We start from the raw sequence: 24708 nt of genomic DNA, 5'->3' as shown, positions 1-24708 counted from the left end.
GTATACATATAGGAGTAACTATATAGACTGTATAAATGTACAAGTAACTGTATATAAATATTGGAGTAACTAGAGACTGTATATATATATATAGGAGCAACGAGACTATAAGTATTGGAGTAACTATATAGACTGTGTAAATATATGAGGAACTATAGACTTTATAAATATAGGAGGAACTATTTAGACTGTATAATAAGATGTCAGTGTTAAGAAATCCATTGTTTTCTGCGTTATGGAGACATGCAAAATGCCATTATAGAAGAAGTTATAAGCAGTGTTGTAATAGCTCTACATTATAATTCAAAACCATATTACATAATATTCCCCATATTACTTCTGGAGCCTCTGTACTGTCAATTAATGTTTTGTATCCATGTCTCTCCATATCCACATCACTACTGCCCTCTGCTGGTGATGGTAGTGTACTGTCTGTGTTGATCTTTGAAGAGGCTTACAGACTCTAGTACAGTATCTGGCATGCTATCAGTGTGTGTGTTATAATCCTGACTGCCTGGACACAGGGTATTATCCCTGTTGTAACATGGTCCTCCCCAGGCTGATGATTGATAAAAGACTCCAGTGTGTGTGTCTACTGTCAGTGGCACGTGACAGAGGGGAAGGGGCTTGGCACATACCCACAGATTATAATGATGTTCCTTGCAGTGTTGTTGCATGTGTAGCAGATGTGGGCTAGTTAGCATACTAGTAGCCGTCATGGAGTGACGCCACATGCCCTGAAACCTACAGTGTTGCACTCGACCAACAAGGACCAATGTTCTTGGTAGGGAAATGGTTAGCACTCTAGCTTCCTCTTTCCTGCTCTACCTGTTCAGTAGTACAGATAGTTCTATTGCTGTGAGCTGATGTCAATACAAACTGCCATTCAGCTTTATCCCCATGTACTGTAACTACTGCCCATATATCTGATATCTGCCAGTGACAGCACGGCATTTGTGATTAAATACAGATTATTGCTTTATCCCTCTCTCTCTCCCTCTCTCTCTCTCTGTGTATCTCTCTCTCTCTCTCTCTCTCTCTCTCTCTCTCTCTCTCTCTCTCTCTCTCTCTCTCTCTCTCTCTCTCTCTCTCTCTCTCTCTCTCTCTCTCTCTCTCTCTCTCTCTCTCTCTCTCTCTCTCTCTCTAAATCCCTGGATGGGTTCAGGCACTTTTAAAAACGCCTCACCTCTGAACACAGCCCCTTATTGGTGGGAGAAACATCCACATGACTCTCTGTAGGTACACCAGAGAGGGCGAAGGGAAATCTGTTTGGGCCGTTCAGATTATGAACAGATCCTCTACTGTGTCACAGCTTATATCAGACCAGACCAGGATACAGTTTGTACCAGACAGGTACATAGAAGCGTTGTCTATTTGACTCTCACTCAGTCTGGTGTTCTCTTCTGCACGCGCAGCGCTTGATTCTGCACCTTTTATCAGGTGTTCTATGCACGCAATTCTACCTGGAAAAACTCTACTTGTCTGTCTTCCAAATAATATTTCTTTATCCATTTCCTCCTTCAAGAAACAGTTCTTCATCTCTTCCTTTGAGACACTCTTGAAAACACAGAGTTGGACCTTAGAACTAGAGAATAGGACTTCTGAAGAATTAAAGCTTAGTTCCACTCTTCAGAAAGACAAGGACCCTTAAGAGAAACTACCGGAGACTCTACAATAGATAACTAAGTATCTGTGATCGATAGCGATGATCCCTACTAAGCTCCTGATGTACCGGGGTCCACGCGGTGGCGCCGCCCCTCGCTCCGAGACCCGTGGAGACACGTTCAGGAGAAGGAAGTCGTGTGGAGAGTTGTTTCAGAAAGGGTACAGGGTGAGGCTGGGGCCTCGTGGAGTGGCTATGGAGAAGGAGAGGCAGAAGGGACCCTATCTTGCTCTCTGGACCTCTCTGAACTTTCTCTCCAAATGGGGTAAGAATAGAGATCTAGGGCCATAGTTATTCTATGTGGAGTAAGAATGGTAGAATATGGGGTCTGGGTCATGTTCAAACAGTCTGTCTGGTCCAGTATACGCTTCCTCTCCAAATGGGGTGAGAATAGAGATCTAGGGCCATAGTCAAACTGTCTGGTCTTGTCTGTGATTCCTAGTTGTATAAACTATGTTTCTGCTTAAAATGGGGTCTGGGCCCTGTTCAAACATACATCTGGTTCATCTCCTAATGCGGTAAGGACCGAGGTCTGGGAAGGGAATGGAATCCCTCGTGGTTATGATTCTTATTCTTTACTCTGCTCCTGCCGTGTGGTTGCCTGGCTACCCAAACTCCTTGCTGCGGCTAAACGCTACGCCACGCCCGTTAGTTTCTTCTCCGCAATGAGTCTGGATCTGAGTACCTCCCCTACGATTTCTAGAATGGAAATACGTTATAGACTGTCTGATTGGTCCCAGAAACCAATGGGTTGGGCCAGAGCCAGAACACACATGGGTAAAGCAATGTTTTGCAAATTCGCCATTGGTTAGAGCTGATCCAATAGCTGATGACTTTGTTTTGTACAACACCCCTAATTTTGACGTCACCACAAACGACTCTGATGATGTCAGTCATACTGAAGTATGTAGCGAACAGCAGCGGAGGAATTCAATGGAATGGCTTAGTTTGTTGGAAAATCATGTTTGTAGCATCTGGGTTGTGGGTTTGATACCCGCATGGGCCGGGTATACTAAATATTTGTGGTAGCTGTAAGTTGGCTCACTAAGACTTGTGTTTACAGAATGTATCTGTTTACACCATGAATGAATCTTTAAACAGATCTAAAAACACAAAGAGATTAGACTTCATGTAATCTTGGATACCAAAAACGAAAATCTTGCGTTAATTGCGTCAGATGCTCGATTACGTTCTAGGGGTAAAAATATACTAACCAGACTTGAGAAGTGTCCACCCCCTAAACAGACGTTTCAGTCCAGTGTGTGGGTCAAATCTCCCCTTCTAATATTCGGAGGATGCGAACCCTTGTAAAATCGTAATTTGTCCAAATGGTCAGATGCTATGACACCATGTTACGTATGTACAGTGTGTCCATGAGAGATTAGACTTGAAGTTAATGTTTCAAAGTTAATCTGGTCAACATCGGCCTGCCCTTCTCTATTAACCTAAGTCACTACTGGTGTAAATGATTCCATCCATCCACACACACAGTGAATCAGAGCGTGGTGGTGTGGTGTAAATGATTCCATCCATCCACACACACAGTAAATCAGAGCATGGTGGTGTGGTGTAAATGATTCCATCCATCCACACACACAGTGAATCAGAGCATGGTGGTGTGGTGTAAATGATTCCATCCATCCACACACACAGTGAATCAGAGCATGGTGGTGTGGTGTAAATGATTCCATCCATCCACACACACAGTGAATCAGAGCATGGTGGTGTGGTGTAAATGATTCCATCCATCCATCCACACACACAGTGAATCAGAGCATGGTGGTGTGGTGTAAATGATTCCATCCATCCACACACACAGTGAATCAGAGCATGGTAGTGTGGTGTAAATGATTCCATCCATCCACACACACAGTGAATCAGAGCATGGTGGTGTGGTGTAAATGATTCCATCCATCCACACACACAGTGAATCAGAGCATGGTGGTGTGGTGTAAATGATTCCATCCATCCACACACACAGTGAATCAGAGCATGGTGGTGTGGTGTAAATGATTCCATCCATCCACACACACAGTGAATCAGAGCATGGTGGTGTGGTGTAAATGATTCCATCCATCCACACACACAGTGAATCAGAGCATGGTGGTGTGGTGTAAATGATTCCATCCATCCACACACACAGTGAATCAGAGCATGGTGGTGTGGTGTAAATGATTCCATCCATCCACACACACAGTGAATCAGAGCATGGTGGTGTGGTGTAAATGATTCCATCCATCCATCCACACACACAGTGAATCAGAGCATGGTGGTGTGGTGTAAATGATTCCATCCATCCACACACACAGTGAATCAGAGCATGGTGGTGTGGTGTAAATGATTCCATCCATCCACACACACAGTGAATCAGAGCATGGTGGTGTGGTGTAAATGATTCCATCCATCGACACACACAGTGAATCAGAGCATGGTGGTGTGGTGTAAATGATTCCATCCATCCACACACACAGTGAATCAGAGCGTGGTGGTGTGGTGTAAATGATTCCATCCATCCACACACACAGTGAATCAGAGCGTGGTGGTGTGGTGTAAATGATTCCATCCATCGACACACACAGTGAATCAGAGCATGGTGGTGTGGTGTAAATGATTCCATCCATCCACACACACAGTGAATCAGAGCGTGGTGGTGTGGTGTAAATGATTCCATCCATCCACACACACAGTGAATCAGAGCGTGGTGGTGTGGTGTAAATGATTCCATCCATCCACACACACAGTGAATCAGAGCGTGGTGGTGTGGTGTAAATGATTCCATCCATCCACACACACAGTGAATCAGAGCATGGTGGTGTGGTGTAAATGATTCCATCCATCCACACACACAGTGAATCAGAGCATGGTGGTGTGGTGTAAATGATTCCATCCATCCACACACACAGTGAATCAGAGCATGGTGGTGTGGTGTAAATGATTCCATCCATCCACACACACAGTGAATCAGAGCATGGTGGTGTGGTGTAAATGATTCCATCCATCCATCCACACAGTGAATCAGAGCGTGGTGGTGTGGTGTAAATGATTCCATCCATCCACACACACAGTGAATCAGAGCATGGTGGTGTGGTGTAAATGATTCCATCCATCCACACACACACAGTGAATCAGAGCGTGGTGGTGTGGTGTAAATGATTCCATCCATCCATCCACACACACAGTGAATCAGAGTGTGGTGTAAATGATTCCATCCATCCATCCACACACACAGTGAATCAGAGTGTGGTGTAAATGATTCCATCCATCGACACACACAGTGAATCAGAGCGTGGTGGTGTGGTGTAAATGATTCCATCCATCCACACACACAGTAAATCAGAGCATGGTGGTGTGGTGTAAATGATTCCATCCATCCACACACACAGTGAATCAGAGCATGGTGGTGTGGTGTAAATGGTTCCATCCATCCATCCACACACACAGTGAATCAGAGCGTGGTGGTGTGGTGTAAATGATTCCATCCATCCACACACACAGTAAATCAGAGCGTGGTGGTGTGGTGTAAATGATTCCATCCATCCACACACACAGTGAATCAGAGCGTGGTGGTGTGGTGTAAATGATTCCATCCATCCATCCATCCACACACACAGTGAATCAGAGCATGGTGGTGTGGTGTAAATGATTCCATCCATCCACACACACAGTGAATCAGAGCATGGTGGTGTGGTGTAAATGATTCCATCCATCCACACACACAGTGAATCAGAGCATGGTGGTGTGGTGTAAACTGATATTGAGGCAGGTGTTGCATTGTTTCTTTAATCTCTGGGTGAGCTCATTTTGGAATCCGACAGATACACATGTAGGGCACAAACTCGCTCCCCCCTTCCTTTCGCCCTCAGAACAGCCTCAATTCATCGGGGAATGGACTCTACAAGGTGTCGAAAGCTTTCCACAGGGATGCTGGCCCATTTTGACTCCAATGCTTCCCACAGTTGTCAACTTGGCTGGATGGCCTTTAAGTGGTCGACCATTCTTGATACACACGGGAAACTGTTGAGTGTAAAAAACTCAGCTGCGTTGCAGTTCTTGACTCAAACCAGTGCGCCTGGCACCTACTACCATACCCCGTTGAAAGGTACTTAAATGTTTTGTATTGCCCATTCACCCTCTGAATGGCACATGTACACAATCCATGTTACAATTGTCTCAAGGCTTAAAAATCCTTCTTTATTAACCTGTCTCCTCCCCTTCATATACACTGATTGAAGTGGACTTAACAAGTGACATCAATAAGGGATCATAGCTTTCACCTGGATTCACCTGGTCAGTCTAGCATGGAAAGATCAGGTGTTCCTAATATAGCCACCTTAGAGGCTACAAATCACAAAGTATATCTACTGTACACTACCGTTCAAAAGTTTGGGGTCGCTTAGAAAAGTCCTTGTTTTTTAAAGAGAAGCTACTTTTTTGACCATTAAAATAACATCTAATTGATCAGAAATACAGTGTAGACATTGTTAATGTTGTAAATGACTATTGTAGTTGGAAACAGCAGATTTTTTAATGGAATATGTACAGAGGCCCATTATCAGCAACCATCACTCCTGTGTTCCAATGGCACGTTGTGTTTGCTAATCCAAGTTTATCATTTTAAAAGGCTAATTGATTGTTAGAAAAGCCGTTTGCAATTATGTTTGCACAGCTGAAAACTGTTGTTCTGATTAAAGAAGCAATAAAACTGTCCTTCTTTAGACTAGTTGAGTATCTGGAGAATCAGCTTTTGTGGGTTCGACAACCAAGAGACGGAATCTAAAACAAAAATCCAGAAAATCACATTGTATGATATTTTTTATATTTTTTATTTTACCCCCTTTTCTCCACAATTTCGTGGTATCCAATTGTTAGTAGTTACTATCTTGTCTCATCGCTACAACTCCCGTACAGGCTCGGGAGAGACGAAGGTCGAAAGCCATGCGTCCTCCGAAACACAACCCAACCAAGCCGCACTGCTTCTTAACACAGCACGCCTCCAACCCGGAAGCCAGCCGCACCAATGTGTCGGAGGAAACACCGTGCACCTGGCTCCCTTGATTAGCGCGCACTGCGCCCGGCCCGCCACAGGAGTCGCTGGTGCGTGATGAGACAAGGATATCCCTACCGGCCAAACCCTCCCTAACCCGGACGACGCTAGGCCAATTGTGCGTCGCCCCTCGTGGCCGGCTGCGCCTGTGGGCGCGAACCCAGAGTCTCTGGTGGCGCAGCTAGCGCTGCGATGCAGTGCCCTAGACCACTGCATTTCTGTACCAAATATTACGTTCTGCTTTTCTGATGTATCAAATACTTATGTCATGCAATAAAATGCAAATGAATTACTTAAAAATCATACAATGTGATTTTCTGGATTTTTGTTTTAGATTCCGTCTCTCACAGTTGAAGTGTAGCTATGATAAAAATTACAGACCTCTACATGCTTTGCAAAATCGGCAGTGTATCAAATACTTGTTCTCCCCACTGTATATATGAAGAATACAGTACTGTATTTATGATTAACGTGCAGATGTAGGATCTTAATTTGAGCCAGTTTGCTACAGCAAGATTAAAATGTATGGACATTTTTTGTAGGGGTTGATACATTTTTCGTTAGGGCAAATTAAGTTTGACATTTTAAATTGGAAATTACAAACGTAACTTTTTAAACCTTGAATACACTCAAAGTTAGCATTTCCTGCCGTGCAGGTAAATTCCGGGCAATGCCCACACGAGATTTCTTACTAAATATTTTGGTGATATATTGACAATCATTTGACTAACATGGACTTTCTCAGGTGTTCTTGTTCTGTCCAGTATTGTCATGTCATTTTTATGGTCAGCTCTTGTGTGATGTTGGATGTGCGTAAAACACCATTGTTTTATAGTATGTATGATGATTAACATTCATTAATATCTCTTTCTCTCTCTCTCTCTCTCTCTCTCTCTCTCTCTCTCTCTCTCTCTCTCTCTCTCTCTCACTCAGGCTTAAGATTCCTGAGAGCCTTGAGATTGATACAGTTCTCTGAAATTTTACAGTTTTTGAATATCTTAAAAACAAGGTAAGTATTAGGGCTTTCATTGGACTACCACCACCACTCCAGCATGGTAGCACCACACCAACTATCTCCAGAATCCATCTGACATAGAAGCTCGGCTCAGGTTTGATCTTTGTCTAGACGCTGTGGTGACACTTTATTTTACAGTCCTGTTCCAGACTTAGATATTTGAACTTAAGTGGTAACAACTTCAAAGCAGGGAAAGGGTGATTCCTCATCACGTTCACAAATCATTTCATTCAAGCACCTGAAACAAATTTTACATGTACATTTTTGTCATTTAGCAGACATTCTTATCCAGAGCGACTTGCAGTAGTGAGTGCATTTTGTGCTTTTTCATACTGGTCCACCATGGGAATCGAACCCACAACCATAGTGTTGCAAGCGCCATGCTGTCCCAACTGAGCCACACGGGCACATTGTATAGTCGCTCCAATGAATCTCACTCATGTCTTCTGAAATTGTTATGTAATAACTATGTAATTTAACTTCCATTTTCCCATGTGGCTGGGTAAATAGCAGGACTGTCCAGTAAAGTGTCACTGAGGTTTCTCTAGATGACTGTTTGGCCCAGCGTGCCTCTTCTCTCCTTTCTGGACTGTTGACACTGTAAACACAGAGTCGTTGAGTAATGTACAGTAATCCTCTCTTTCTGTGGTTCAGCACTAACGTAGGTAAAGGAGAGATAGGTAGAGAGGGAGGGAGAGAGATAAAAAGTGAAAGAGAGATTGTATGATGAATGTAGACAGATCCTGAACTAAAGCATGACACGTTCCCTATTACAGCAGGGCAAGAACAGACACTGCAGTAGCTGTTGACTATATGTAGGAAAAACAACACAAGATGATGGGTGGAGTGCTGGCATGACATAATGTGCCTTAGCAGTTCAATAGAGTAATCCCTTTCAGCTTAATTCATTTTTATGTTTGTTTGGGTGCATTTTTGTTTTTGACCTGATCCCACCCCCTAGAGACCCACAGTCCCATTAATTTCCTGGCGTAGAGAAAGAGAACAGAATAGCACGTCTTTTAAAAAAATAATTTATTATAATGCTTAACGACATTTTCTTTTGTATGTTACTGGCATACAGTGCCAGACATAAAGACAGAACTTGACGTAATGGTAAAATAATGACAGGAGCAGAGAGGACATGTACAGTACTGTACTTTACAACCTAAACCAGGTGTTTTCTAGCCTTACATAGATGAACCTCTCCCATTACATTATTCTCTTTCTGTCACCCTTACCTGGTCTGAATCTCTTTCAGAGATTTTTATGGTTCTTATTCTACCCAGCAATTCCATCAAGCTGGTGAACCTGTGTTCCATCTTCATAAGCACATGGCTAACAGCTGCCGGATTCATACATTTGGTAAGTGGCTGGGCGGGGGGGCTGGGCTACAGGGGGAGTAAGGGAGGTGAGAACTCCTAACGCTTGGTCCGAAAACAACCTCTAGCCCCTCCCTTCCCCCTGGATGTGTGGCAGATCTGGAGTGCTGAAGGGTCCCAGACCAACCCCTACCCCCTACCCCCTGGGCACTCCTGTAAGTTCGAAACGATCGGTTAGGTATGTAAGCAATACGGAACTAATTGTATACAGTTGTGTGCACTAAAAAGTTAGTTTTTTCTTTTTTTAAACCATGCACTGCTCTACAGGTGTTTTTGTGACAAACTATCGCTGGGATACCCTAGAGTGTTGCACACCCATTGGGGCAATAGTTCTGCCAGTACCAAAATACAACATTTTCAGTGCCCGCAACTATATGTAAATTCCCAGCCTATCTGAAGGCAAGGTGAAGCAGCAATTTACCATATTGCTTAAACCTATACGATCTTCTCAGATCCACAGCAGGGCCTAGGGGGTAGGGGGCGGGGCTTGATTTGAGAATCAGCATGTTAGTTAAAAAGGCTAGGTGGGCGCCATCTTCGTGTAGCCCCCACCCACCCAGTTCAGATGTGCTGCCACCCGAGTGGAGGGGGCTAGGGATTGCCTTCGGACCGGCCAATAGAGGGTGTTTCCATGTGATGATGAAGAGTTAGGGGCGCTTTAATCAATCATTAGAACTACAGATCAATGTCTGTCCTTTATATCAGTAGAAATACAGATCAATGTCTGTCCTTTTTATCAGTAAAACTACAGATCAATGTCTGTCCTTTTTATCAGTAAAACTACAGATCTTTTAATCAAATCTGACCTTTTTTCACTTTTTCTGTTATTTCTTACAAACAGCTGGCTCAAGTTGTCAGTACACTTATATCAATAGCTCAACCAACAGTTCAGTAACACACCAACCAATACAGCATTAGAACATGCAGGTGGATACTGCTAACCTCCTGACACTAGATGGCAGCATTAGATCAATATTAAGGTTCCAGAAATCCTGCTTATCAGATTAGAATGAAAGCACATCAGTTCACCAGGGCCAGATTCAATCAAACTTGTATTGAGAAGGTTGTGTGCAGGGCCTTTGTTTGCAAACTGCTGCCCTAAGTGTCAGTACCATGTCGTGTTCAGTTCAGTCATTCCGAACTGGAGGCACTAACCAGTGGAGGAGGTACTCGGTAGTGTTACAGCATCCTCAACCATGCAGGAAATGTATTAATCCGCGGGAAGACATGTTTGTTGGCTACTGTGTATACTTTGCAATGCTGGTTTGATTGACTCTTAAGACCATGTTGGTGGTAGAATGAACCTTTAGAACCTGCTTCAGAGGTTGTGATCAAAATCCTTCCAACGTTTTTGCTTCTGACTGACATTCTACCCTATTCAAATCTCCTTCCCGCTCCCGTTTCTAGGTGGAAAACTCAGGGGATCCTTGGGAAAACTTCCAAAATTCCCAGTCACTTTCCTATTGGGAATGTGTCTACTTGCTCATGGTCACTATGTCAACAGTGGGCTACGGGGATGTCTATGCAAAAACCACCCTGGGACGCCTGTTCATGGTCTTCTTCATCCTCGGGGGTTTGGTAAAACAACATTTTTCTCTCCCCTCCTCCCCCTTGCACCCCTCCCCCCACCCTCAACCTGCCTGTCTCCATCTTCACACCATATAACTGTTAAACCAGACAGCAAAATCAGTAAACGATACTTTAGACTTCAATGTCTTACTCAACATTATTACCTGTAAAGTATTTTGAAATGTAGCTTTATGATAGTTTAGCAATGTTTACATAGTACTGTTAAGCTTACATATTTAGATATGTACAGTGTACCTCCCTGCTTACACTACTATCAATGTTATTTGTCTGTATCTGGGTACTGTAGTTTCTCCCCTTGTCCCCCTTCCTATAGCGTGTGGGTTGTATTGGTCTGAAGAGTAGTTATAAGATAATGTAATACACCTGCGGCCTGATAATGTTGTTGTTGCCGTTCTTCTTAAAGCAGTCTGCGATCTCAGGACTACTCCCTTCCTTTCGTGTCCCTCCCCACTATTCCAACAAACACAGTGGCAGGAAGACCAGGCCTAGGTCAGCCTGAGTGTTACCATAGCGACTGCAGCTCTTTTTCCCACCTGACATTTAACCACAGTCAGACCAGCACCCCCTAGAGGAAAAGGGGCTCACTGCAGCTAAACCGATGTCCGTTAGTTTGGACTATTAGCCTATAACGCCATCCATCTCATATGATCAGGTAGATGATGACCCCCCCCCAGCTGTTTGAGAGTGTGCCATGTGGTCGTCATAGAGATGTAATAAAATAAAGGAAGTGTGTTACTATGTCTAAAGGCCATTCAGGGTTAGCAGCAGCAGGTCTGCTTCTATACAGTTAGCAAACAGCTCAACAATTAATGGATAGCTAAACGGTTAGCAAACAGCTCAACAATTAATGGATAGCTAAACGGTTAGCAAACAGCTCAACAATTAATGGATAGCTAAACGGTTAGCAAACAGCTCAACAATTAATGGATAGCTAAACGGTTAGCAAACAGCTCAACAATTAATGGATAGCTAAACGGTTAGCAAACAGCTCAACAATTAATGGATAGCTAAACAGTTAGTAAACAGCTCAACAATTAATGGATAGCTAAACGGTTAGTAAACAGCTCAACAATTAGTGGGTATCTATACAGTTAGCAAACGGCTCAAAGGTTTGAAGAGCTATACAGTTAGCAAACGGCTCAAAGGTTTGAATAGATATACAGTTAGCGAACGGATCAACGGTTTGTGAATAGCTAAATAGTAAGCAAACCGCTCAACGTTTTGCAAATAGCTAAACAGTTAGATACTGGGTAGCTAAATGGCTAGCAAAGCGCTTAACCACTAAACAGTCATCAAAAATAACTAAACAGTGCTAGCATGATATTGACATTGACATAGGCAGGAAAAGAGAAGTACTGTACTTCAGGACAGCAGGCTGCAACACTTTGCCAAATGCATCCAGCTCATTCCCACTGCCCTCCAAATGAGTCTTAATGTGTTTTGCAGCTGTGGACCATCAGGCCGGCCTGCTCAAATCAACCTGCCACATCATTGGTGTTTGTTGGACAAAACATGGCACATAGGTTTTTTTCCCCCCCTCTTCTCTTTGCCACTTCCAGATATTTTGGATGCTATTTCAGATCGACCGTTGTTGGTCGGCTGTGGCGCTATTTACACTTTTTTCTTTTTTCTTCCCAAAACCCATGACCCTTAAAAACTGGGGTTTTCTTAATAAAAATATTTTCTTTTGATTTTACCCCCAAATTATTTTTTTTAAACATTGATTGGGCAACACATCTCTTAGTTTGTTCTCTTCTTTAAAGTGTCAATGCTGAGTGAGAACTACAAGAGAAACTTCTGGACTCTAACGTCCCCCCAGTTTTTCAGCATTTGCACATTTATTTGATATCTTAAGAAGTATTTTTGTCTCCACCCAGAACTCTGTTTGGATTTAAGCGCCCGCTAGACGGCTCCCCCTCCACCCCCTCTATGGCCTAGTGTCTTCTTTAGTCTCTTCTTGTGTCTCCTATCTTCTCCTTAGGCCATGTTTGCCAGCTACGTCCCTGAAATCATAGAGTTAATAGGAAACCGCAAGAAATATGGTGGTTCCTATAGTGCGGTTAATGGGAGAAAGTAAGTATTTTCCGGAAGGTTCTGCTGTCTTTCCTTGTACGCGGTAGAACCCTTTCTGCATGCCCTTTTCTTTTTTCTGTTTCATGCATGTAGGCCATGTTTGCTCGCTACGTGCCAGAAATTGCTGCTCTCATCCTTAATCGGAAGAAATACGGAGGGAGTTATAACTCAACACGAGGCAGAAAGTAAGTCCAAATCCAGACAAGGTGTGTTTGTGTGACTCGAGTGCGCCCCCCTCAGGTTTAGAATGGTATGGGGGGTTGATTCACCAAATTTCCATTACTGTAGTCACACTGCGTGACTGGAGACCTTGGCCATAAGGACACATGTCCATGTCACTTTACTCTCTATTTTTCTCTCAATTTTCTCTCTTTCTCTCCCTGTCTCACTCTCTCCCTGTCTCTCTTATCTAATCTCTCTCTCCCTGTCTCTCTTATCTAATCTCTCTCTCTCTCTGCCTCTCTCTCTCTCTCTGTCTGTCCCTCACTCAGTGCTCACCTGAAGTCCATCCTTGTGCTTTTGTTTTTTATTTTTTACTTTGAAACATCCTATGTGCTGCATCTTAATTCATTTAAACTAGAGCTTTCATGACTACATTGTAGACATATGGTATTAATATGTGTTGTCCTACTTCTTAATTCTGAAACCGTCCAATGACATTCCTCCAATTGTGCTCTCACTATAAGGACGAATCAGGATCATGATGATACATTATTGTAAAATAACTAGTCATGAAACCCCTACTATATGCTGTAAAAAAGTACACGTTTCTGCTTCACAAGAAAATAGAAAAAAATATAATCCTCAACTGCATTATTATTGGTGGTCTTTTAGAAGCATCATCAATCTCAATGACATTATAGGATATTCTTTTAGAAGCATCATCAATCTCAATGACATTACAGGATATTCTTTTCTTGCTTTCATTTTGCTTGAGTTACTCCGCATGAGACATGCTTTTTATTTTTGTATTTATTTGCATAGTTTATCTGCATGATCTCTGTGACCTGAGCTCCCCTCCGTTGGCTTTTTCACGTTTCATGGTTCCCATGGCAAACTGTACAAAAAGCTAAACTTCCTGTCTTGTCACCGCCAGCCGCATCACCTCTGCTCGACATGACTCTGGCCCTGATCTTCAGTCAGCTCCTACACCCTGAATGCTGGATGCCTCGCTCTCATTGGAGGCTCGCGATTGCTCTTGGCTTGCTTTGCCCGCTTGTTTTTTTGGTGTCCTGTCGTTTGGTTTGTGTGGCCGTAGTTGTGCTGTCCAGAGGTAGTGGTGTTTTTGTGTGTGTGTGGACGTTCAGAACACAGTGTGTTGTGTGTGTGTGTGTACAGTGTGTGTATTGTGGCTGAATCCCTGGTTCTGTAGCTCAATCTTCACTGGCTCAACAGCTCATCACAGCACATGGACTAACTAGCCTCTTAGTTAGACACAGACTAACCTCACTGCTCCTCATAGTTTAGCTCAGCAGGATAGAGAGACTTCCTGCAACTCTTTCTCTCTTTATCTCTCTCTTTCTCTATTTCACCTTCATTATATTTTCTATCTTACCATTTTCCCTTCTGTCTTTCTTTTTCTCCCTCTTTCTCTTCATTCTACCCCTTCATCTCTCTCTCTCTCTCACCCACCCCCTTCCTCCCTCTCTGCATGGTCACGCAGGGCTGTCAGTGACCCATACATACTGACATTCCACAGTAGAGAGAGAGAGCTATTAGAAACCAGTCTTTGTTTGAAGCTGTTTCCACGTCAGTGAGACACGATTGATGATATGTTATGTTTGTCTGGCGCCCTGCGTCTCCATTCACTGACGGGGTAATGAGAGAAGGGTTTGTCAGAACTGCCGACTCCCCCTCGTTCCACCTCTCCCTCACTCCCCTCTTCACACACACTCCCTCTTTCCCCCTTTCACCATTTATTGTCCTCTCTCTCTCTGTCCCTCTCTTTTTCCTCTCTCCTCTATTTTTCTCTCTCTTTCTCCCCCTCCGCTTCTCCTTCTCTCTGGCTTTAATGATCATGCATACATGTGGTAGTAATCAGGCCCTCACTTCAGCCAGCCAATCACAGAGGCATCAGGACCTGTATGTTATTATGTTAAATACTGTATGCATGTGTTCATATTGTATATGTATATTATAGATCATGACACATATACAAACACATTTGTCATAATGTTTTCCTCTCGAGAGTACACTTTTTGAGGAAGGAAAAAGCTAAAGCTGCACTCACGGCCTTGTGGTTCTCATTAGGGCTCGATGATTTTCATAACGGCTCTGTGGTTTCCGTTAGTCCCCACTGAAACAGAGGGGCTGGTGTGGAAACTGGCCTCAACCCTGGCTGAACCCTGCAGTACTCTAAATGTGTTCTATGATGGCCTGTGAGGGCTAGCAGCCTGCGATGTGTAGACCTGGAGACTCTCATCCCTGTCACACATATTATATAATATGTACAGCAGGCTCCCTCTAGTGTGCATTAGAAATGTAATGCACATGTATTAACATATATAAATAGCCCAATTAATGTGACACTGAACATGTCGTTACCTTCATGAATAACATGACAGTATACAGTATATACGCTCTCCAGTATTCAGGTTAGATAGCATCAAAATATATCTTGTTTCTGTGGAAAATTGTGTTTTTTATGCTACACCACGTTCCTTAGTTGGAACAAAATAGGCCACTGTTGAGTGGAAAACTCAAAACATATGGTGTTTTGTTGCCTTTCCTTCTGCGTCTTACACTATCAGCCTAAGGATCAGAGTGATAGCAATGGTGTGACCTCTGCTGGTGTTTGAGCTGTCTTTGCTGTGGTGAAGTATTTCATGTGTTCCTGATGATATGGTTTGTTATGTTGATATCCTGCATGGTCTGTTATGGACGTTCTCAGACTTCCCTTGTGCATTTTGGTGTGATGCTGTGCACCTTTTATTGTGGCGCTTGGTATTTGTGTGTAATATTTTCTCATTTATGTTCTTGTGCCACCGTGATTGTACACCCAACTTTAGTTTTTTGAGTGTGATGTTTCATTGAGGAGTCCAGGTTTGAATACGCTTAAAGGAAGTTATATTTTTTCCGTCAGGTAGCCTAGCGTTTAGAGCGTTGGGCCAGTAACCGAAAGGTTGCTGCTTTGAATAACAGAGATGTCAAGGGGGAAAATCTGTCTGTGTCCTTGAGCAAGACACTTAACCCTAATTTGCTCGTTGGGCAATTACTTCTATTCCTGACCCTGTAAAACAACACATTTCACTTCACCTATCTGGTGTATGACAATAAAAAAAAAACATCTAATTGTTGAATCATGTATCCTTACCACTCCTTTAAATATGTAGCCAAATACCTTCCTTGGTTTGGATACTGTGGTGTGGTCTCGAATGCTAGCCCTGGCACACCAATAGGGGTAATCATCAGTGGTCTGTCCGTCCTTTAATGAAGTCAACTGAATCATTTATACTCTCAGCAATTGTTCCGCTTAAAGAAATCTGTCAAGCTCCACTGATAACTAATATATTCATGGAGAAGAAATGTCTGAGATGAGCTGTGTGTGTGCCCACGCCTGTGTGTGTGGGTGTTCTCTTAATGCAAAGGCACAAAAAAGCCAGACACTACTGCTGCACAAATTCCATTTATTCAGCCTCTGAAGATGACTTCTGGACATTGGGAGTAGGAAAACATGACTGATGTTTTTGTTTCCCTGAATGAAACACATCATCTTCTGCAGGCTCCTCACTAAGACCTCTGCTCATCATCTGATATCACCAGAGAGCTTGCAGCCTCATTCCATCACTGGATAGCCAGGCCAGGGCCCACCATGCAATCATCACTGCTCTTTTAAATGCTTAAAGGGATGATGGGCAGATCTGTAAAGATCATTATATTATGCTCAATGGCTACCATGCCGTGTGTTTTCATCATGTTATGTCCACCAGATTGTCTACTCTCTGACCTTTGTACACCTCAGTCTGCTCCTTAATGTGCTTCAATGGCACTTGGTCACAATCATCTGGACTGGACTTCATCACCAACTGATACAGACTTATTTACCATTCATATTCACACTCCTGAGAATTCACTCATACTCTGTTACAGTTGAGTCCTCCATATACAACAGGAGTTAATGTATGATCTAATGGTCTCCTCTTCTCCCAGTATGAGAACATGGGCTTGGATCAGAGTGTGGTAGAACCAGGAGTTGGAACTGGTTGGAACAGAACCAAAATGTATTGAGGAACAGAATCAGAACCAAGAACAAAAGTGATCTATACTGTTCCGGAACAGAACCATTATTTTAAAATGAATGGGAACCGGTTAATAACGTTATTATACGTTCCGGGGCATGCAAAGCTCTCACTATATCACTCAAAAATGTATTCCAGTGTCTGCCTGCCAGCTGAAAATCTTTGTGAGTGTGTGTTCATGTGTAGGCTACCTGGCCCTCCCGATTCGAAGCATTGGCTTCTGTAGTCTACTGACATTAGAAGCGGGATTCAGAAATTAAGGAGAGAGATTTTTAATTAGAGAAGAACGGGTTTTCTTTTTCAATGCTAGTTAAGGATACTATAGTAATCACATTTCACATTGGATTTATGAACTACAAAAAGGTAAGATGTGTTTTTATTTAAAATCTGGTGCCGATCTGCACACACAAGCTTGTTATCTAGCTAGCTCTGTTCCAACATTAAGCCAACTCCCGGAAGTTCAAAGTTCCTTCATAGAAGCCTCTCATCTGTAGGTAGAATTATGTGGTCTGTAATTCAGATAATACTCTTCAAGCCAAGCGTCCTCTTCCAACCTCTATCGCTCTCACCCCACCCACAAAATTTCAGTTGCAACTCAGGTCCAATGCATGTAAACAGCTACAGCTTGCCCGCTCCAGCAAGCTGCTCTATCCGCACTGATTGGTGAAGTAATAAAAATTAAATTAAATAAAAAGATTTTAGAGGTTTAAAAAGGAACAGAAAGGAACAATATAAACCGTTACTGTTTTTGTGTTCAAACGGGTTCAGAACTTTATTTTGCTGTTTGGAACTGTGGAACTGAACAAAAAAAAGAATGATTCCAATTTCTGGTTAGAACAGATTGAGTTAGGTTTTGTAAAGTGAACAGACCAAACTACAGCTCTTCAGTGAGTCAGACTGTCTGTGTATTTGGTTACTAACTGCTCCACATCTCTTTAGCTAGCGTATAGAGCCATAGCCATTACACAGATTGTCTTACAGGTCTTTGTAGGGCAATTAGGGTAGCTCACCCGTCTCTGTGTCCAATGTAATCCCCTGGATGACTAGAGGCTGGAGTCAACGAGAGTATGTTTGGGTTTCTCTTTATTTGCGGTTTGCCTTCGAATGCTGGCTTGATGACGTTGAGTTAGTTTTGCCTACAAGTACATATGAGACCGTTGGTAAAGATGAATGGTTAAAACTGTCTTTAACCATCCGGATTAGTTTAATTATGTAGTGTTTCAACCTAGTACTTTAGCTGGGTCGTTCCACGAAAAGAGGGCCTTTTTGTTCCTTTGATATTTTTTGTTTAAATTGGGCACCAATATAGAATTTTAAAATACTTTTCTATTCAGTGAAGTGCCCTTTAATATAGACCACGTTGAGAATTCAAGAAATCAGATTTGTAATATGAATAAACACTTGCTAAAGTGCCAAAATTCTGCATTTTGACATGTCCCCGTGTGCACCCTCGGTGACTTCCAGGACGATTTTTGCCCGCTTCACCCCAACATTTATCAAAGTTTTCACCATCATTGTAAAGCCATAGTTATTTTGTTGATATGACAGTCATTTCTGAATATTATAATTTATTTAATGTGATTTAATTTTAAGGAAAAAATAGCTGTCCCTCAAGGTCAACCCTGTTAAGTGAACTGAACTCTTGTTTTAATACAGTGAAACTATTCATTTTTAAATATATATTTTTTTAAAGAAATATTGAACAGGTAATAAACAAATCATAGTGTAAAAGCACTTGAGCTGGTTCTACTCTGTTTGGCCATTTTCTGGTGTTTTGTGGTGGAAAACGACCCTGTTACCCATAGATAGACAGGCTAGACGTGTTAAAACATATATATTGTGAAACCTGCATTCAATTGCCCCTCCCTGTTTCACACAACAAGCTTCCATTCCCCTTGTCACACAGGGATTTATGGTTGATTTAAGATGACATTTTCAACCCTGTTACGGTCAACCCTGTTACTTTATTTGGCACTTAACAGGCACTTACTATAGTCATTTTCTATTACCTATTGAGATGGGATAACACATGTTTTATTAAGTTGAACATGTGCTCTTAATGACAGAATGTAAAAATTTGGTGAAATCAAAAGTTTTAATTCACCAAGTTACACATCTCAAAAGGCACAGAATTGGTGGAACGACTCTGCTCTGAAGGCTTTGGGAAACCCACCCCTGGGCAGCTTGCAATTATCTCTGCTTTGAGCTGTACAACAGAAATAAAATCATATTTTGAGTCACCTGAACAGGCTTGATAGAGGCTCCCGAGTGGCACAGCGGTCTAAAGTACTGTATCTCAGTGCTAAAGGCGTCACTACAGACACCCTGGTTAGAATCCAGGCTGTATCACAACCGAGTCCCATAGGGCGGCGCACAATTGGCCCAGCATCGTCTGGGTTTGGCCGATGTAGGCCGTCATTGTAAAGAAGAGTTTGCTCTTAACTGATTTGCCTAGTTAAATAAAGGTTAAATAAAATAATATATATGATACAGAGAATAAGAGCAGCATCTCTTTCCCAACTGACTCAAATCTACTCCAGTATGAGTGCAGCTTCTCTGAGTGTTACTGTGAAACCCTCTCTATCTGAGATCTTCTCTCTGGAGTGAATCATCACCGTCTGACACAGCAGCCCAGAGTGGAACCATGGGACTAACAAGGTCACGACCCCAGCAATCTCCTATCTGTCCGAATCTATCCTCCTCCTGAATTCAGCAGTGCTCTCTGTCTAACAAAGAACTCAAGTCCACTGAAACACAGTATCCTGCCAGCCACACGTCAACAAGTCCTGTTTAGAGGTCCTGTCAGCCCCAGACCAAGAAATCACTTCAGAAGGCTTTTAGTGATGCCGTGTATGAACACGTGTGCGTATTGATGTACATGTCTCTGTCAACATGTATTCTGCTCTCGGAGGGTCGGTTTGGCACAAGGGGACGGTTTCCTTATTGAGAACTGATGACAATTAAAACCAGAAAGTGTACTGTGTGCTTATATTTGAGGTCACTTTAAAGTGGTTCAAAGCTCAGGGTTTTCATTTCACATGCCATGTCAGATTTACCCCCCCTAAAAAGTTTTCAAAAGACATTTGTCTGACACAAAATAGTTTTTATTGGGAATTAGAGTTGTGAGTGCTTTGAATGTTTGATCTTTTCGAGGCGTGCCAGTGTTGGTTGTGATTTATGTTGCCTCGCTCAAATGGATTTCTCCCCCCCTTCTCCAGGCACATTGTGGTTTGTGGTCATATTACGCTCGAAAGTGTCTCCAACTTCCTCAAAGACTTCCTACACAAGGACAGGGATGATGTCAATGTAGAAATTGTTTTTCTCCATAAGTAAGTGAATGTTTTCACTACCTCACTTTGAACCATTACACAGCATAATTAAACACAAAATAATGTCAACATAAAGCATAGGAAATTGTTCTTTCTCTCATGAGTAAACTTCAAATCGCAACTTGTATTTGTGTCCTAACTCTGCCTCCCCCCCGCTCTCTTTCATCTCTCTCTCCTCTCTCTCTCTCCCCTCTCTCTCTGTTTGTCCCCCCCCCACCCCCTCTGTGTGTTCCTGTAGTATTTCCCCTAATCTTGAGCTGGAAGCCTTGTTCAAACGGCACTTTACCCAGGTAGAGTTCTACCAGGGATCTGTTCTCAACCCTCACGATCTGGCCAGAGTGAAGGTACTGTACTAGCATGTCCTGCTGTTGTGCATCATATTCCACTATTAAGTAGTTACAGGGTGAAAGGCTGTGCATGAAAAACACAACAAGAAAAAAGGCCAATACTCCTCATACCACCGTGTAAGAGTGACAACGTTTCGATCCAAATTGGATCTTTGCTTTAACCTGAGGAAGGTCAATCTGGGGTTGAAACGTTGTGATATTTGACCTGAGGAAGGTCAATCTGGGGTTGAAACGTTGTGATATTTGACCTGAGGAAGGTCAATCTGCGGTTGAAACGTTGTGATATTTGACCTGAGGAAGATCAATACGGGGTTGAAACGTTGTGATGTTTGAAGGTGAAAGGGTTTCTGGTGTGTATTCTCTATCTGTAACCCGTCATCGTTCCCTGTATAGATTGAGTCAGCAGACGCCTGTCTGATTCTGGCTAATAAGTACTGTCCAGATCCCGATGCTGAAGACGCCTCCAACATCATGAGGTAATAATGATGATGATGAAAATCTGGAGAAAGGACTGTGTATACAGTATATGTTAAAAATGTTTTGAATTTGTAGGGTCATCTCTATCAAGAACTATTCCCCCAAGATACGAATTATCACTCAGATGTTACAATACCATAACAAGGTGGGTCAGCACGTCACTCCTACTCTAACTGCAATGATGCACATAATAATAACCATGCTTCAAACACGTGTGTGTGTGTGTGTGTGTGTGTGTGTGTGTGTGTGTGTGTGTGTGTGTGTGTGTGTGTGTGTGTGTGTGTGTGTGTGTGTGTGTGTGTGTGTGTGTGTGTGTAGGCTCACCTGCTCAACATTCCTAGCTGGAACTGGAAGGAGGGGGATGATGCGATCTGTCTAGCAGAGCTGAAGGCTGGCTTCATAGCTCAGAGCTGTCTGGCCCAGGGCCTCTCCACCATGCTGGCCAACCTCTTCTCCATGAGGTCCTTCATCGAGGTAACATTGACACAACATTAACACAACCTTTACACAATGATCTCTTTCACAGAGATAACCTTAACACATCCTTTTAATACACTGTTCTCTTTCATTGAGTTAACGTTGACACAATGTCAGTAGGGTGACTAACATTACCACAACCTTTTCACAATGTGTTCTTTCATTGAGGAAACATTGACACAATGTCAGTAGGGTAACTAACACCCTGGCCTCCCGGGTGGCGCAGTGGTCTAGGGCACTGCATCGCAGTGCTAGCTGCGCCACCAGAGTCTCTGGGTTCGCGCCCAGGCTCTGTCGCAGCCGGCCGCAACCGGGAGGTCCGTGGGGCGACGCACAATTGGCATAGCGTCGTCCGGGTTAGGGAGGGTTTGGCCGGTAGGGATATCCTTGTCTCAGTATGTAAAATGTAATAAAAATGTATGCACTCTACTGTAAGTCGCTCTGGATAAGAGCGTCTGCTAAATGACTCAAATGTAAATGTAACATTACCACAACCTTTTCACAATGTGTTCTTTCATTGAGGAAACGTTGACACAATCTCTTCTCGATACATTTATCAAGGTAACATTCCTTCAGCAGGACTATTAAACAGGTTATTTTCCCATTACTTATTATGGGATAGATATGTGATTCCACAGGAGTACTGAGCTCCGGTCTGCTGAGTGAAACCTCTCTGAGGGAGTCTTTTCAGTCAGAAATGTCTTTCAGTCAGTCTGGTTTATCCTATGTACAGTGGGGAGAACAAGTATTTGATACACTGCCGATTTTGCAGGTTTTCCTACTTACAAAGCATGTAGAGGTCTGTCATTTTTATCATAGGTACACTTCAACTGTGAGAGACGGAATCTAAAACAAAAATCCAGAAAATCACATTGTATGATTTTTAAGTAATGAATTTGCATTTTATTGCATGACATAAGTATTTGATCACCTACCAACCAGTAAGAATTCCGGCTCTCACAGACCTGTTAGTTTTTCTTTAAGAAGCCCTCCTGTTCTCCACTCATTACCTGTATTAACTGCACCTGTTTGAACTCGTTACCTGTATAAAAGACACCTGTCCACACACTCAATCAAACAGACTCCAACCTCTCCACAATGGCCAAGACCAGAGAGCTGTGTAAGGACATCAGGGATAAATTGTAGACCTGTACAAGGCTGGGATGGGCTACAGGACAATAGGCAAGCAGCTTGGTGAGAAGGCAACAACTGTTGGCACAATTATTAGAAAATGGAAGAAGTTCAAGATGACGGTCAATCACCCTCGGTCTGGGGCTCCATGCAAGATCTCACCTCGTGGGGCATCAATGATCATGAGGAATGTGAGGGATCAGCCCAGAACTACACGGCAGGACCTGGTCAATGACCTGAAGAGAGCTGGGACCACAGTCTCAAAGAAAACCATTAGTAACACACTACGCCGTCATGGATTAAAATCCTGCAGCGCACGCAAGGTCCCCCTGCTCAAGCCAGCGCATGTCCAGGCCCGTCTGAAGTTTGCCAATGACCATCTGGATGATCCAGAGGAGGAATGGGAGAAGGTCATGTGGTCTGATGAGACAAAAATAGAGCTTTTTGGTCTAAACTCCACTCGCCGTGTTTGGAGGAAGAAGAAGGATGAGTACAACCCCAAGAACACCATCCCAACCGTGAAGCATGGAGGTGGAAACATCATTCTTTGGGGATGCTTTTCTGCAAAGGGGACAGGACGACTGCACCGTATTGAGGAGAGGATGGATGGGGCCATGTATCGCGAGATCTTGACCAACAACCTCCTTCCCTCAGTAAGAGCATTGAAGATGGGTCTTGGCTGGGTCTTCCAGCATGACAACGACCCGAAACACACAGCCAGGGCAACTAAGGAGTGGCTCCGTAAGAAGCATCTCAAGGTCCTGGAGTGGCCTAGCCAGTCTCCAGACCTGAACCCAATAGGAAATCTTTGGAGGGAGCCGAAAGTCCGTATTGCCCAGCGACAGCCCCGAAACCTGAAGGATCTGGAGAAGGTCTGTATGGAGGAGTGGGCCAAAATCCCTGCTGCAGTGTGTGCAAACCTGGTCAAGAACTACAGGAAACGTATGATCTCTGTAATTGCAAACTAAGGTTTCTGTACCAAATATTAAGTTCTGCTTTTCTGATGTATCAAATACTTATGTCATGCAATAAAATGCCAATTAATTACTTAAAAATCATACAATGTGATTTTCTGGATTTTTGTTTTAGATTCCTTCTCTCACAGTTGAAGTGTACCTATGATAAAAATGACAGACCTCTACATGCTTTGTAAGTAGGAAAACCTGCAAAATCGGCAGTGTATCAAATACTTGTTCTCCCCACTGTATCTGTAGGATTCTTGGCACGCCACTTTGAAAAAGCTGGTCTTCATGTCATAAAGCTGATGGAGGAGTTTATAATGGGTGGGCTGACGAGGTCTGGATGGAGAAGAGACATCTGCTGGCCATATTCCCATCCTGAAACATAGAGTAAGACATATAAATAGATGGATAGATGGAACATTGACGCCAAACCATAGTAGGTTATCTAAGCTGTGAATGAAAAGGCATTGACCTCGTTATAGAGGGATTTAAAACGTTGAGCCAGGCTCTCATCATCTGTGACATCTGCAAAGCTTTCAGGAAAGTCATCCGTCATCGTCCATGGCAGCTCAGTGGATATAAAGTAGCCTGTCTACACAAGTCTAGAATATCCAAAAAAGAAGGGAGGAATCACTGCTCATGAGAAGAAGAAACTAAGACACAGTATTATTACTCCTACCATTATTTGGTGTTGTGAAGCGATAGAGCCCTAGTCAGTCAGAACTAATGCTAGGCCAAGTCTGGTGAGGCACCTTGTACCTGATATACTGGGACCAAGTCAGCAGGCCCCTTCCTTTCACTGTCGTTTTTCAACAAAAATGTTAAATTCACACCATATGTTGTTTTATAGCAGAATGAATACACATGGAATAGTTTATACAAATCTTTGGCAACTGAAAGTCAATGTCAAAATGAATGACCGAAGAACATGAAATGATTATGAAACTGTAGTAAATTATATTAGGATCCATTTTGAATGGCCT

At 43.0% G+C, this 24708-nt stretch overlaps 1 protein-coding gene across 9 annotated transcripts in view; it reads left to right on the top strand.

The window, feature by feature from the left end:
- The window catches only part of LOC139562676 (calcium-activated potassium channel subunit alpha-1a-like), a 344203-nt gene that overhangs the window by 225934 nt on the left and 93561 nt on the right, over window positions 1–24708 (top strand). For all 9 annotated transcript variants that reach the window (XM_071380568.1, XM_071380575.1, XM_071380570.1 and 6 more), the window contains exons 6-14: window positions 7641–7716; window positions 9009–9084; window positions 10509–10679; window positions 12673–12764; window positions 20221–20331; window positions 20570–20675; window positions 21072–21154; window positions 21231–21300; window positions 21474–21629. In XM_071380568.1, coding sequence (XP_071236669.1) covers window positions 7641–7716; window positions 9009–9084; window positions 10509–10679; window positions 12673–12764; window positions 20221–20331; window positions 20570–20675; window positions 21072–21154; window positions 21231–21300; window positions 21474–21629 — 941 coding nt within the window. The remainder of the gene's footprint in view (window positions 1–7640; window positions 7717–9008; window positions 9085–10508; window positions 10680–12672; window positions 12765–20220; window positions 20332–20569; window positions 20676–21071; window positions 21155–21230; window positions 21301–21473; window positions 21630–24708) is intronic.

This window comes from Salvelinus alpinus, chromosome 32, assembly GCF_045679555.1.
Source record: "Salvelinus alpinus chromosome 32, SLU_Salpinus.1, whole genome shotgun sequence".
Lineage (NCBI taxonomy): Eukaryota > Metazoa > Chordata > Actinopteri > Salmoniformes > Salmonidae > Salvelinus > Salvelinus alpinus.
The sequence above is the reverse complement of the archived record's forward strand: the minus strand, read 5'-3'. Positions and strand labels throughout refer to the sequence as shown.